The following is a 14409-nucleotide window of genomic DNA, read 5'->3' as shown; positions in this document are numbered from 1 at the left end:
AGAACGCAGACGTTGGTCTTGCGGTTGATAATGGAACCCTGTGCTTTTTAAACATGCACTCTCACTTCTTTAATGAACTCTCTACAGACTGACTCACTACTGTCACTCATCCTCATCCTCCCACAGGATGGATGTTATTAAAAACCTAACTTTAAGAGGTGCAGGTTTAGAAACTATAACAAACAAGAAAAAACATCCAAACTCTTCTAAATAACGAAAGTGTTACAACAAGCTGTGCTGAGCGCTTCTCATCCATTTCCTCTCCTCACTTTGGGTTTGACCTGTGAGAGCTTTTGACACGCTACAGCAGCCGGAAGTCGTGGCTGTGCGTTACTTCCACGTCGCCACGTTTTTTTGATAGCAGCTTTACAATCATACATGTTCCTGTGGGGTTTTTATTCACAGTGCGCAGACACTCCTGCAGCAAAGTTGCTCAACTGTGCAGCTGGTTGTGTGTGTGTGTGTGTGTGTGTGTTGAGCCAAACGCGCACACGCATCCCCAAACGGTGACCAATCAGCGCACTGAGACAGCGAGCGGGGGTAAGACCCACAGTCAGGCCACTACAAATACTCTGTGGCCCACTTTTTTCTTAATTGTATGCGATTTTCACTTCAAAGGGACCTCGTGGAAGCAGACCTCCTCCTCCTCCTCCTCCTCCTCCTGCGCGCCGAACTTTCTCGCGTCTCTCGTGGGGACGAACTTTTAACATCCTCCCGCTGTACATTCCGAGGAAAGGTTTTCTACTACAAGACAAAGAATAGAAGTAGTAGAAGAAGAAAACATAAGACGAGGTCGGAGCTGCTTTTGTTTCCACCAGAGTAAAGGGAACCCCCGCGTGGATATTGTCTCCACTCATCCTCCAGGCGCCGCTGGCCGTGGACAGCACCTGCAAGCATGACCCGGAGATCGTGCGCGGTTTACGTGGCCGGGATCGTCTGCGCTCACCTGCTGGTCGTCGGGATTGGCTTGTTTGTGTCTCAGGTTTTCCGCACGTTGATGCACAACCGTCTGAAAAAGGTAAAAAAAAAAGTTAAATTCATGTTAATAAACTGCCACGAGTGACTAATATAACAATAATCCACAGACTGCCAGCTGTTTGTGAACTTTAAGGGCTTAGATTAAAGGTACTTTTGCTTTATTTGCACCATAATAATACTTGTTGCTGCTTTAAAAGAAGGAGAAGTGCTGAGGCAGACTGTGCTGGGTTTGCTGGTTTGCTGGTTTCCTCCCCTCCCTTGAGTCAGGGTTCAGTCAGCGCTTTTTCTTCCCCCTTAACTTGTCCCACACAGTTTCATTGTTTGCATTGTTCTTGTAATTAACATGTAAGTATTCTGTAAGTCGAATTCTTGCCAGAATCCGTCTGGCCAGGCTCGGAGGTGACGTGTTTGCAGCCGAACCATGTGCGGTTCGGACCAATCAGCATCCAGTGAGGATGAATTCGAATTTCTGGTTGTGTTTAACATGACTTTTATGGCAGAAATCCTCAGCTGACATGCTCTAACTCCTGCTGGCTTGCTGTCAGCAGCTTGCTGTGTGTCTGTCTCTGATGTAAAGCATTGATCTGATTGGCTGATCCATCAAGTATTTTTGAAGTTCAGCTACAGACGGACCCACATAGTTACATGATGAGGACAGAATCAGGAGCCAAATAAATACAAGACTTATCAGAAAACTTGTAACCAACCCCTTTAATTACCAAGTGGAATGGTGGTCCAACATGGCGGCCTCAAAGGAAGAAGACACCCCCCACCACCCCTTTATCTCCTTAAGTTTTACACACTGGCCCTTTAAAATACATCTAAAATGACAACTTGAGTTTGTGGTGAAGATCGTCTTTATCTCAGTGGTTGATTATGGAAGCTGTAAGCTGACATGGCTTTGTCTCAGCTGTGTGAATCGTGTGTGTGTGTGTGTGTGTGTGTGTGTGTGTGTGTGTGTGTGTGTGTGTGTGACTTATTTGAATTTGGCGGCCTCGTTTGCTCGAGACACTTGATCAGTTTTGAAGCTTTTTAGTTAAAGCCAGTCGTTTTTTTTTTTTTTTTGCTTCATGTCATTCATTCCGGATCATTTCAGCCCAGATATTTCCCAGATTTCTGGTATTTCAGACAGAGTGAGACTCTCCCAGAAGGTTCACTTTCCTTTGATAACAGTGCAGACATGATAACTACAGGCAGTATGATCATATGGCACACACACCTCCATCCTTATTTTCTTATCAAACCTGCTTCTGCATGACACATATCTGGTTGCTTTTCTCTGGAGAGGTCCATAAAGTGCCACTGAACACACATTTCCACTCACAGTGTTTGTTCGAGTCTGCTGCGGCTCTTTGTAAAGTGCTTTGGGGGTTTATGAAGACCCTTTTATGGAGCAAAAAGTGGTTTTCTTCATGAAACAAGAGTGTGCGGCCTTGTAAGCAGGTCATTAAGCGACCGAGGTCAAGAGACTATAGAGGGAGGGTTGTTGTTGAGCAGTGTCTGAGCAGTGGGGGGACTGTGAGGTGGGTGGAAGTGGCCCAGCCATCTTTATTTGGTGGTTTAAATTCTGTACATGCACTTTAAAATTAGGAGAAGCATGGGGGGGCCTTGCTGTCCTTAATTGTGTGTTTGCAGTTGACGGAGTTTAAAAAGATTTCAGCCGTGGGGGTGTTTTCTTCTTTTTTTTAAACTTTACAGCCACACTAAGCCACTTAAATTTGGCATCTTTTCTCCTCTCGGTTAGACGATCATTAAGCAGAGCTATGCCGATTTTGTTGTCTGAAAAAAGTGGGTGAAGTGGAGATTAGCCTGTTTTTAACGTGTTCTCTATGTGTTTGAGTGACATCACACAGAGGTCAGAGGTGAATTTTGTCACCTATGTACCAGCCTGCAATGTGGGATGCACATGCCTACGGTGACCCTTAAATCTAAATTGCAGACACTATATGTTTTTTTCTACATCTTTCCCCACACAGACAGGTGTGTGCTTTAAAAACATATATATAAATCAGATTTTGTATACTGTATGTGTGGGTGTGACACACACAGTTATCTGGCCACCTGACAGTGATTTATTCCAGCTGTATCGTGTATCGCCGTACAGCAGTGTGAAGGATCTCCTCCCCGTGGCCAGCCCAGCAGTGAACTCTCTTTGTGTGCTAAGCTTCTTTCACACTGCTAAGTTTATTGGGAAACCGGCTGGGTTGGCAGACCCCTTTGGTTTCCATCTCTTCTTCTTAGTCAACCGGGGGTCAGCCTGCAGCCACCCACTGACATGAGGTGATGGTGGAAAAAATGGCTTGTTCCTGAATAGGAATTTGGTAATTTTACATAGGCAGGGTGGGACAGAGGGCGCGGCGGGCCCCTCGCTGGGACGTGTTTTTTTTTTTCCTCTCTCTTAATTTATTCATAAAGTTTTAATCTGGGTCAAGGCTGGACAAATGAGGCCGGACCACACATGAAACGAACACAAGCATGGCTGAAATGTTCATAACTGAATAATAAAAACTTTTTCTCGATTGGACTTTTTTTGGCATTTCGGCCACAACCCATTAAGAGTATGCAAAGTCTGCACACCACTGAATAGCCTCTAGCTGTGCCCCCGTCCATGTATGTGTGTGTGTGTGTGTCTTCACATCAAAGCACTGGCTTTATGTGTATTTGTGTATTCACCTGCTACATGTGTTTTCATATAGGGAGTGGTGTAAGTGTAGCGGTGGTAAGCGCTGAGATAAGAGGCCTTTGTGTTCCTGTTTTCCATGTTTTTCACATGGCATGCTGGGAAGGTTACCATATTGATTGTTTCCAAGCATGAAAGGACGACACAGAAAGAGCATGCTCGCCCTTCCTCGATCTAAGGTGACAGCTTTATTGTCCTTGGCCACTCAGCTAAACTTTTGTCTCTGAGCAAGCAGAGAGGACCCCAAAAGGAGAAAGGGGGGGGGGGCTCGTACTCCCCCTGATATAACGGCATTTTCAGCTCGTTTGCAAAAAAAATTTTTGATGCTCTCTTTAAAAAAATAAACTGTACTCCTCCTTGCCCCCCTTCCTTCTACATTCTTTCTCTGTTTTCCAAAAGCTGATTGGGGGAATCTCTGTCCTGAGGCAGTGACTTTTTGTTGGGAGAATTCTCTCTGGATAATGTTGGAAATGGAACAGGATATTTAGCCTGTGTTGTACTTCCAGGGGCCTCATAAAGCTCGGACCTGAGGAATGTGGTTCAGGTCATTAAGGTCCCCCGCTCAAACAGTGGGTATCCAGCTCCCTGCATCACATGATCCCATCTCCGAGTGCTCGTTGTCATTGGCAACTGCTGACAATGGAGCAGTGGAAGGGTCTCTCCTCCTGGGCATTCATGTGTGTGCTGCAGACGCTGTTGTCTGATGCTCAGACAGCAGCTACCCCGCCTCGACCCAACCCACCCACCCACCAGCCACCCACCCACCCACCCACTCCTAATCAAGTGGGCTGTTTTTACCAGAAACACTCATGTGTTCGATGTCGCAACTTTTTTTACACTCACCTTTCTCTCGAAATGTGTCATCAGCCCCCGAGTCAAAGTCAAGTAATAATGCAGCTGTGTGTTAGTGGATCACAGTTGAGCAATCGCTGATCAAAAACACACACAGGATGCCTTCAAAATGAGCAGTGGATGTTTCTGAGACGTGTGCTTTCTGTTTCCTCAACAGGAGATTGTTTTGGTGGAAGGCAGCCGCGTGTTTGATTCATGGAAAAGCCCTCCCCCTCCTGTCTACATGGAGTTCTTCTTCTTCAACGTGACCAACGTGAAGGAGTTCCTTGAAGGCACCAAGCCAGAGGTTGAACAGGTTGGACCCTACACGTACAGGTAGGAAACAGTATGTGGAGCCATGTTTTTGACAATGATCAGGCCTAAACGGGGTTTAGCTTCATCAGCTTGCTGCTGTCGTACCATCTTTCCAGGCTCTAAGCTACGTGCTCGTAGCTTCTGCAATGGAACAAAGCATCCCTTTATACCTTATCTTTGAATTTGCGTCATAATTGATAAAGTATCTATCTGTGTGCACACAAATTGTCACAGTGTGACATTCGCTGGCCTGCTCTGATGTCAGCACCAAGAGCTCTACGTCTACATTTTAACAGCTCCTTTATTGAAGGCCAACTTCTTGTTGTCATACAGCTGAGTGAATGCTAACCTATCTAGGTGTATTTGTTTTTCATAGGTAGATAAATACTTGATTAATCCCCTATGGAGAGTTCTTTTGGTGAAAATTGAAGAATATCGATGGTTTGAAAGGCCTCCGCTTGTCGGTCGGCCTGGCCCTGACCTTGGCATCGGCCTTGCAGGCCCAGTATTTCCTCCTTAGCTCTGCCTGTATAAGGTCGGCCTTCGCCATCATCTTCATCATAATCAGGGCTTCTCTCTTCTCTAAAAATATAAAGAAACAGATCGTAAACAAAAGCTAACGTTCCTGCAGAAGCCTGAAAGGCAGTGCTTAATGCTAACCCGGACTACCATGACTTGGCCAACTGTAAAAGCAACAAAAGGTCAAACAGGTTGATGATGAATAATCATTTTAAAGCTTCCTCTCCATAGTGTAGCTGAAACAATAACTTCTGCTTTTACTGCTTCTCTTGTCTCTTCTAGTTGTCTCTAAAGTTTTTTATTTAGTTAGTTACTGGTACTTCTAAAAGCACTCACTGATTCTCTTAAACAAATATCAAGGTTCACTGTAAAAGCACCAGCCTCTGCCACCTGGCCTATATTTAACTGTTACAGGTTACCTAATCACAAGCGGTTGTGTTGAAACGCTTTTCGGTAATGAGACACTTATTTGTTAGAAAGTGTAAAACAATGAATAAATAACGTGTTTGGCCCTTGTTGTGTTTGCACAGGGAGTACAGGTATAAGGACAATGTGAGCATGGTGGACGGAGGCAACAAAATGGTGTCTGCGTACAACGTCAAAAGCTTTGTGTTCCTGAGAGACAAGTCTGTGGGCGATCCAGCTGTGGACAGCATCACTACGGTCAACATCCCTGCGTGGGTGAGTCTGGGTCCCAGACAAGTAGAGGGGAAATGGAAAACGGCGTACATGTTTGTTTATGGTTTCCCTTTTTTTTTCTCCACTCCATCCTCTGTCTCATTATCCTCCATCTCCTCTCCACTTCCTGTCTGCAGGCGGTAATGAACAAGGTGAAAGGGAGCTTCTTCAAGGCATCCATGGTGTCCATCTGGATGAACTCTCTCAAGAGCGGCCTCTTCACGACCCGCACTGTCGATGAATTGCTTTGGGGCTACGAAGACCCCCTGCTGGCCCGCATCGCTCCCAGCAACCCAGAGGTGGAGAAGGTTTTCGGCCTCATGTACAAGGCAAGCATTCCTCCGACAGACCTTATTAAAAAAAAACTATTTGTTTATGCAATCTTGACATTTATTCGTGTTTGTTTGATTTAGAAAAATGGAAGCAACGACGGGGAATTCATCTACCACACCGGAATAGAGAACTACCTGGATTATGGCCGTGTGGACACATGGAAAGGTTCAAGGTAGCACACACAGTCTCCTCTCTAGTGATCCATCCACGGTGATGAAACGTTGTCGGGGTAACCTTTGGATTAACAAGCTTCTGAAATCGGCTGCACAGAGCGCGGGGCACAGGGCAGGACATCCTGATACTTAAAAGAGGCTCTTTACTGACCTCTTTTATCCCGTCTGCTCTTCTGATGTCTCTAATTATACTCGTACTCGTGGGAAGAGGCTTTTTTCTTCTACTGATAATAACATTCATCATCAAAACATATCATTATAATTGAGTGTTATTAAGATAAAAAATGATGTGACATTGCCCGCGGTGATTTTGAGAACAGCACACAGTGGCTTCTGTTCTGTTTTTGTCTGTGTAGAGTAGATCCTAGATTAAAAGTGCGAGCATGCCGTCTCATTCTAAAGGTCTCCTCTCTGGGTTGCTTTGCAAGCTGTGTAAACATTATAGAAACATGCTTTTTTTTTTTGCTTGTGTTTGTTTTGCAGCCGGCTCAACTTCTGGACGTCTAATCAGAGCAACAGCATCAACGGATCAGATGGAAGCGCGTTTCATCCCCTGCTGGACAAGAATGAACGCATCTACATCTTCACCCCGGACCTGTGCAGGTACAGTTCACCTCCACAGTGCAGCGTTGTAATGCAAATGACTGCAATGCAAATGCCATAAAATGATAAAATAAGACACAAGACAATAGTGGTTTGTTAGCTAGCTGGTAGCAGAGTGGCTCTGCCAGTCTGCAGGGAGGGAGTCAGGGTAAGTAATGCCCTTAGCTGTGTGTTGAGGTCATAGATGCCTTCTCTTAGCTGGTTATTTGTTAGGCTGTCAGCTAACACCTTCCTGCTGCGGCCAAAATTGAAGCTTAGGAAAATTACTGCATGGGCCAGACCAACAAAAATCCACAATGCAGGCGCAGCAGCAGCAGGGCTGTGCATCCTCCCGTGCTCCCATTGTTGTCCCATATATACCATTTCACCTGGGAATGGTGAGGTTATGAATCACTGGTTATTTGTGGAACCACTGACCTCCAACCTCGTCTGCGAAGGCCTTCATATCTGGTATGGAAATAATGTTCACAGGGATTGTTATCATAACATCCTGATCACTTACAAGCAGCGCTGCAGGTGACCCCGTGTTTACTGTTGACTTTTTGTCTGTATATACTGTGTGAGGCCTCTGTATGGAAACAGCCGTGTGGAGCTGGAGGAAGGGCCCGTTGTGGGAATGAGACACAACCTTAAGCCTTAAGGACAGGCGACAGACAAAAGAATGCGTGGAAAGAATCTGTCTGTCTGTCTGTGGAGTGGAAACGGCTGCACCTTTGACTCTAATAGAAAAAAACAACAAAAAAAAGCCTCTCCCAAATATTTACCAAACACGTTCACCTACTTGTTCATTGCCTGGTAGTGTCGTCATGGCGTCTGTGTTACTGCGAGTAAAGGGAAGGTTCCCTCCCTGTTTCCTGTACTTTTTGACTAATTTAAAAAGGATGTCATCGATGATAACCTCTCCCACACTGACCTGCAACACCACTTAGAGTTCAAGCATGTGCTCAGTTTAATGACATATGGTTCTGATCTGTGGGTTTAAAAGGAAAAAAAAGAATTCCCATCCCATCTGTGAGCTGACCCCTTTTGGTCCAGGACTTGACAGCTGACCCCTTAAAAGCATCACGACGCTTGTGATGAATTGCAGACAGGTGTTATTGTTGGAATGCCAACATGCCTTTAGCCACGTGTTAATCTTAAAAAACATCAGGATAAAATCCTCTACATGTTCAGGATTTACTTCACGTCTTTGCCGGTTCCCAGCAGTACAAGGCAGAGAGGCTTCGATGGAAGAATCACACAAGGCTTTCCGCCTGTCTCCTCTCACACAAGGTCAAGGGAAAGGTCTGTACAGTATTGTTGCACAATCGGTGGGCCGCATAGCGATAGGCTGCGTCCCTCCCACCCCCCAGCCAGTTGGCAGACCCTGTATGGAGGGCTTTGTTCTCGCTAAGAATCGTCGGGATTCCCTTGACAGGACAGACACACAGAACCAGGATGAGCCGCACACAATGACACAATTCTTCCAGGAGCTGTAAAAACACAACAAACATGGAAATATAATTAGAGGTTTACGACTGCTCTGCACCCGGAAAGGAAGGTCAACAACAGCAGTTTGCACAGTGCTGCAGTGATGGTGTCAGTGTGGATCATCCAACTCCCCCCTGCCCTTATCTCTCTTTTCAAATTGTGGTTCAGATGTTGTTCTGCGACCCAATATGATGCTGAGGACTGGTATTTGAAACCCATGCTTCTTTAGTCTGTTTCTAAGAGGTGTGAGAGACACAGAAACTTCATACTTACAGAGACTTTCAGAACACAAACGTATCATTTGATTAATGCAAATCAGTGAATCTGAAGTTAAGATAAACCTACGAACACTTTTCCTCACTTTGCTTTTTATCTCCCAGGTCAATCTACATGGAGTTTGAGAAAGATGTGGAGGTGAAGGGAATCCCTGCCTACCGCTTCACACCTCCGCGCTCTGTTCTGGCCAGCAAAGAGGAGAATCCAGCCAATGAGGGGTTCTGCGTGAGCCCAGGGGAGTGCTTGGGAACGGGCCTTCTGAAAGTCAGCCCCTGTCGGAAAGGTAAACGTCAGCCTGTGCAGCAAATGTTCTCACCCAGACTTTCACATTCCTCTCTCAGCTGTGATTCGAACACTTCAAATGAGAGCTACCTTTAATGTTTGATTTCCTGCCACCCTGCTTTAAGTTGCACAATAATACATCACCACAGTCCTTTTATTTCCTTTCACGTTGTCACTAGTAACACTAATACCCCCTGAATGACCCATGTGACACAGCTCTCCAGCTCACTCCACACCTCAGGCGCCATCTGACCATGACTGGCCCAGTAGCAGAGGGGGGGAGGGAGGTGGGGGTAAGCCCTGTCACCTGATTCTGCCCTTGAATATGACCAGGCGTTACCTCAGTGCCTGCACTGCCCAGCTGTCCCTCGTGTCTCGTGTTTTTTTTTTACCTATTCCTAATGTCCGCTCTATTTATTTCAGCGTCAACACTTTTCTATGAAAGTTTCGGTGTTGATTTGAGAAGTGCACGCACACTTTGGCACAGGATAATAAGTTTCACAGAATAAACTCAGACCTTGAATGCATCTGTGGTTGAATATGATCAAATTGTGATATGTTGTCACTTTATTCTGCACTAAAATAAACAGTTTAAACTTTAATAAAGGAGCCCAAGTTTGACCCCAATCACATAACAACAGATTTGCAAGGTTAGATGCAGAACAGGGTGGATAAAAACAGAGTAAAACAGACAAAATATTAGATTTTGTACTGTGACAAAAATGTGTTTAAGCCGCCTGCAGAGATTAGATAGAGACTGAGAGCACATGGACTTGGGTTAATGTTTGGGAATGAACACACAGTGATTAATGAGGCGCATACTGATACAAATACATGTATCTGTTTGCGGTGACCTTGGCGGTCGTCACGTGAACAGCCTCTCAGGTGACCGTGGGCTTGCAGTGTTTTCGTCAAACGTCTGTTGCCAAACATGAGGGCAGGAAAACTGCCACCTCTGCCCCACTTCATCACACACCTCCTAAATGTGGCAGCATCTGACCGTGTTGTCACTGCAGCCACACACACACACACACACACACATGCGGCTCCTGCAACAAAGCTTTTGTTTTTTCCTAAACTTGAGACCAACGCACAGGCGTCACCTCACTTAAAATGCTTCTCTCTGCTTTATCTTGAACAAGGTGCTTCTGAAGGGGAGCTTGTTGACGATATGAGGAAGGAACTCAGCAAGACTAACACAATTTGTTATCTGGATATCTGCTGCTGCTTTTTAATTAGTTATCAAGTGGTTATTGTCCATATGTGCTCTTCCATTGTTTGTTTTCTTTGGAAAGGTGACCTGCAGTAGCCTTTTGGGTGTTCTGTGGCAGAGGTCAGATTATATCTTCACACCGCCTCCTCCTCTGAAGTCCTTCCAAAATGTTTTGTACTGATCGCCATGTGTAGATCAAACATCAAACGCACACGAGTATGACATGAAAATAGCTTCCACTTTGAATACTCTGAGTGCGAAAGTTTATATAACAGATGGTGGGATCAAACTTTCACACACAAATTAGCATCTTAATGAGGATATACTGTACACACACACACACACAGTTTCCTGCATATATACAAGACTTTAGAGGCCATGTTGAGGTGGTTTATCCCATTTTTTTTGTTTATTCACATCTTGTTATGGAGACTCATTCATACTCTCCTCTCACAGGTGCCCCGGTGGTCGCCTCCTTTCCTCATTTCTACCTGGCAGACGATAAATATGTGGCCGCCATCGGTGGGCTGTCCCCACAGAGGACCCATCACCAGACATTTTTAGACCTTAACCCGGTGAGCCACCACTACCTCTGAACAAATTGGGAGTAAATGTTCTGTATTAAGATGTGCTGCAGCACCACCTAGTGGCAGATGCATGTTAGTGCATGAGAGCAATCTTTTTTTTATTTCTTGCTTACAGACCACTGGTGTGATTGTACGTGCAAACAAAAGAGCACAAATCAACATCTTGCTCAGCAGAGTGCCTGGATTCCCGTGAGTATCTGTGTTCAAACTGTCATGTTACATTATGAACGTGCTGTACGACTTCCTCACGTTTATACAATATCTTTAACAGGACGACTAGAGGCCTGAATGAGACCGTCTTTCCTGTCATGTTCCTCAATGAGGTAAAAAAATTAAAATACACACTGTAGCTACACACGTCATAAGTATGACAGTGGAGGAATAAAGGAGTAATTCAACATTTGGATGGATACACCCAGCTGGACAGCTTAGCTTAACGTAGCTTAGCTTAGCATCAGATGGGATCATGTTTAACTTTCTCAGCATTAATGATAGAAAATGAGTGCTCTGATGTCCAGACCTGCAAAGTGCAGGGACCCCGGAGAGGCAACTGTTGCTGGACAGGAAGTAGTTCAGCATATATAAGGTCCCAGTTTTCATGGTTTTAGTTTGAGTTCATCCGTCTGTTGCTGTTGTTTAAACGGGTGACTGCTTTATTATGTATCCACAGAGTGTGGTGATTGACGACGCGTCTGCAGCCAGAGTGCACAAGTTGCTTCGAATTGTCACTCTGGTCTCCAACTTCCCGCTCATTATTGTCGGCCTGGGCGGCATCATGCTCGCAGTCTTCATCATCCTACTGATCCGGGCCCGCAAACAGAAGGTGTGACACCTCCTTTAAATAAAACTAAAAAAAAAAAAAAAAACTCATCTAACAGCTTTGAATTGGCCTGCTCATAATAAATAATGTTTAGCATAATTCATCCATTTGCTTAACCCCACACTAATGGCACTGTGCATGTGTTTTATCACTGTATGTCTCTGTGCAGAATGAAGTTAAGCGCATTGTGTTTACCAAGCCTCTCTATGCTGTAAGTCTTCTTCTTCTTTGCTGCTTTTGTTATGAATTTGCTTTGTGGGGGGAGTTTAATCTCAGCTTTCATCCCGTTTGCAATAATTCTGGTGCTTTACATGAGCATTTGTTGGTTTGTTGCATTGTGATTTTGAATGTTTATTTAAAGGTATAGTGCAGCTTTGCGGCCACATTCTCGCCCTCAAAATATGTCTGATGTAGGGCTGCAACGAGTACTTGAGTACTCGAGTAATATCCGAGGACAAAATGCATCGACAACTAATTTAGTATTCGATGACGATCTTTCAGAATGATTCTCTCGTGGCGCAGCGGGATGATCGGTGTTTGGGTTCGAAACATGGTGAGCTGTTTGCTATTCAGACAGACACACAGACAGACAGTTTTGGCGCCGGGTATGGAGGCAGTCACGGACTGAAGCAATGGCGCTGCAGCCGTATCTATGGGAAAACTATGACATTTACGCGTGATCTGAGTACTCGAATAATCGCAAAAATAATCGGCGAGTACCAAAATACTCGTTTGTTGCAGCCCTAGTCTGATGCTCCAAAAAGGATTCTAGCTTAAAAAACAAGAAAACAATCACCCGTATTTCTGCACTGTAGCTTTAAGAACGGGGTAAAAGTAGGATTTGATTATATATTTAAAACTCTTTTTATCCATTCACAGGCCTCTAATGATGAAGACACCTCTTACTCTCCAGTCAATGACAAGGAAAAGGATGATGAGAAAAATGGAACCTACATTGGTATGACACCTAGAGTTGACCAACAAGATTGAGGAGGAGGAGGAAGAGGAGGAGGAGGAGGAGGAGGAGAACATGGGGCTTTTTTTTAAATGGGTTGCTGGGAGGTAGAGGAAGATGAATGTTTTTAGGCTCTGCTGTAACACAGTAGTTTCACTGATGAAGAGCTACTCTAGCACAGTGTATTCCCATACGTTTTATTATAAGACACTACATGCCTGTTGCTGTTTAATGTAAAAATGAATTTTAAACCAGCTTGGAGCCTTTTAAATCTGACTCTTTGGGACAAACGTACTGTTGATGCTGTGGGCCTCATGACCTCATTATTGTCTTTCTTTCTTCTTCTTTTTTTTTTTAAAAGGACTGACTACTTTGTAAATGAAGGTCATTTTATTGGGGGGGGGGGCAGAATAATTGATTTTTTTTGTAGGTATCACACTCAGGGGGCCTCTGCTTAGACGCTATTGAAGGTTATGAAAGCAGGAGAAGAAACACACTGCAGGGCTTCTCCGTTCAGTATTACTCTGTGTCACTTGCATTTCAAACAAGATTTAATGTTACATAACATTTTCACAGCTCACTGTTACGCTTAGGTTGTGCACTGTATTTTAGAGGGATATCCGCACACATCATGTTTGTATATACACACAGAAAACCGTGTAAGACGTGATGAACTGCTTACATTCCTCTCAGTGTATGATGGGGATGATAAAACGAGACAAAAAGCTGTATATTGTGTACTTTTGATTTTTTTTTTGTAAAGTAAGACATGCTTTGCTTTTTGTGTGTGTGTGTGTAAATGTTATAGAAATGTTTGGATGAAGAACATCTCACAAATGTCTTTTTAGTGCCAAAATGAGCCACACGTTTAGCAGCTGGTTGAAACACGCAGCACTGATGGTGTGTGTGTTGACAGTATTTCGCCCTATGCTTGATCTGACTGGCATCAAAATGTCGCTGTTGGAGTATTCATTTTGTGCCATATCAACAAATCTACTCTCAAGTGCATATTGTTTTTGTTTTCTTCTTCTTCCTTTTCGCTACCAAACAGTGTTGTTTGAGTTTTTATCCACATTTTTGGAAGTTGTGTGTAGCCACAGCTTCCTCCATTCAGTGCTGGTGAAGAAAATGTTCAGATGACATTTAATGTGATGTTAAAAAAATATGTTAATGAGCCCAGCTGTTATTGCTGCATTTGAAGAATTGATGAGTTATTTCACACTGGCTCCTCTGCATGCACTGTGATAATCTGCAATGAGCACATGCGATGATGGCGGAGAGATCCTTTCCTCCTTCAGTTGATTTTAATGTTTGATACATACTGTAATCCACTTATGTACAGTAAGAAACTTCTAATGAATTGTTGTAATGGAGGTATAAATATAAATGAGTGGGCGAATGAATGGATAAATCAACTTTTTTTGATGCAACACAGTATTACCGTACATAATAATTGTAGTAGTTGTTAAAAGGGCTAAATTATTTTATGTTGATAAAACCAAAACACAGAATGCACCCTTTGGACTGTACACTGGGCTACCTTACTTGTGCCATACTTTCAACACAGAATGTATTTTCTGAAATTATTGTTACTGCTATAACCACATATTTTTCTGATTGTCAGCTTGTTTTGCAATGTTGACTGTTAATACTATTTTTACTCTGTTCACAGAAATAAAAAGTAGTTTCAGTACAT

At 44.0% G+C, this 14409-nt stretch overlaps 1 protein-coding gene across 2 annotated transcripts; it reads left to right on the top strand.

Annotated features, from left to right (window-relative positions):
- Positions 1-538: 538 nt before the first annotated feature.
- LOC114443633 (lysosome membrane protein 2-like) lies at positions 539-14406 on the top strand. Of its 2 annotated transcripts, XM_028417859.1 has the most exons (13): positions 539-1018; positions 4668-4825; positions 5854-6004; positions 6139-6330; positions 6415-6506; positions 6991-7110; positions 8961-9139; positions 10808-10926; positions 11054-11127; positions 11210-11261; positions 11609-11761; positions 11928-11969; positions 12638-14406. In XM_028417859.1, exons 1-13 carry the CDS (start codon positions 896-898, stop codon positions 12746-12748), a joined length of 1566 nt encoding a protein of 521 aa, XP_028273660.1. In that variant the 5' UTR covers positions 539-895; the 3' UTR covers positions 12749-14406. The 2 variants fall into 2 exon arrangements, with proteins under 2 accessions (XP_028273660.1, XP_028273661.1); XM_028417860.1 differs by lacking the exon at positions 11928-11969 and having other exon boundaries at positions 549-1018.
- The last annotated feature ends 3 nt before the right edge of the window (positions 14407-14409 follow it).

Source organism: Parambassis ranga, chromosome 12 (assembly GCF_900634625.1).
Source record: "Parambassis ranga chromosome 12, fParRan2.1, whole genome shotgun sequence".
In the NCBI taxonomy this organism is placed as follows: Eukaryota; Metazoa; Chordata; class Actinopteri; family Ambassidae; genus Parambassis; species Parambassis ranga.
This window is presented reverse-complemented; position numbering and strand designations above follow the sequence as displayed.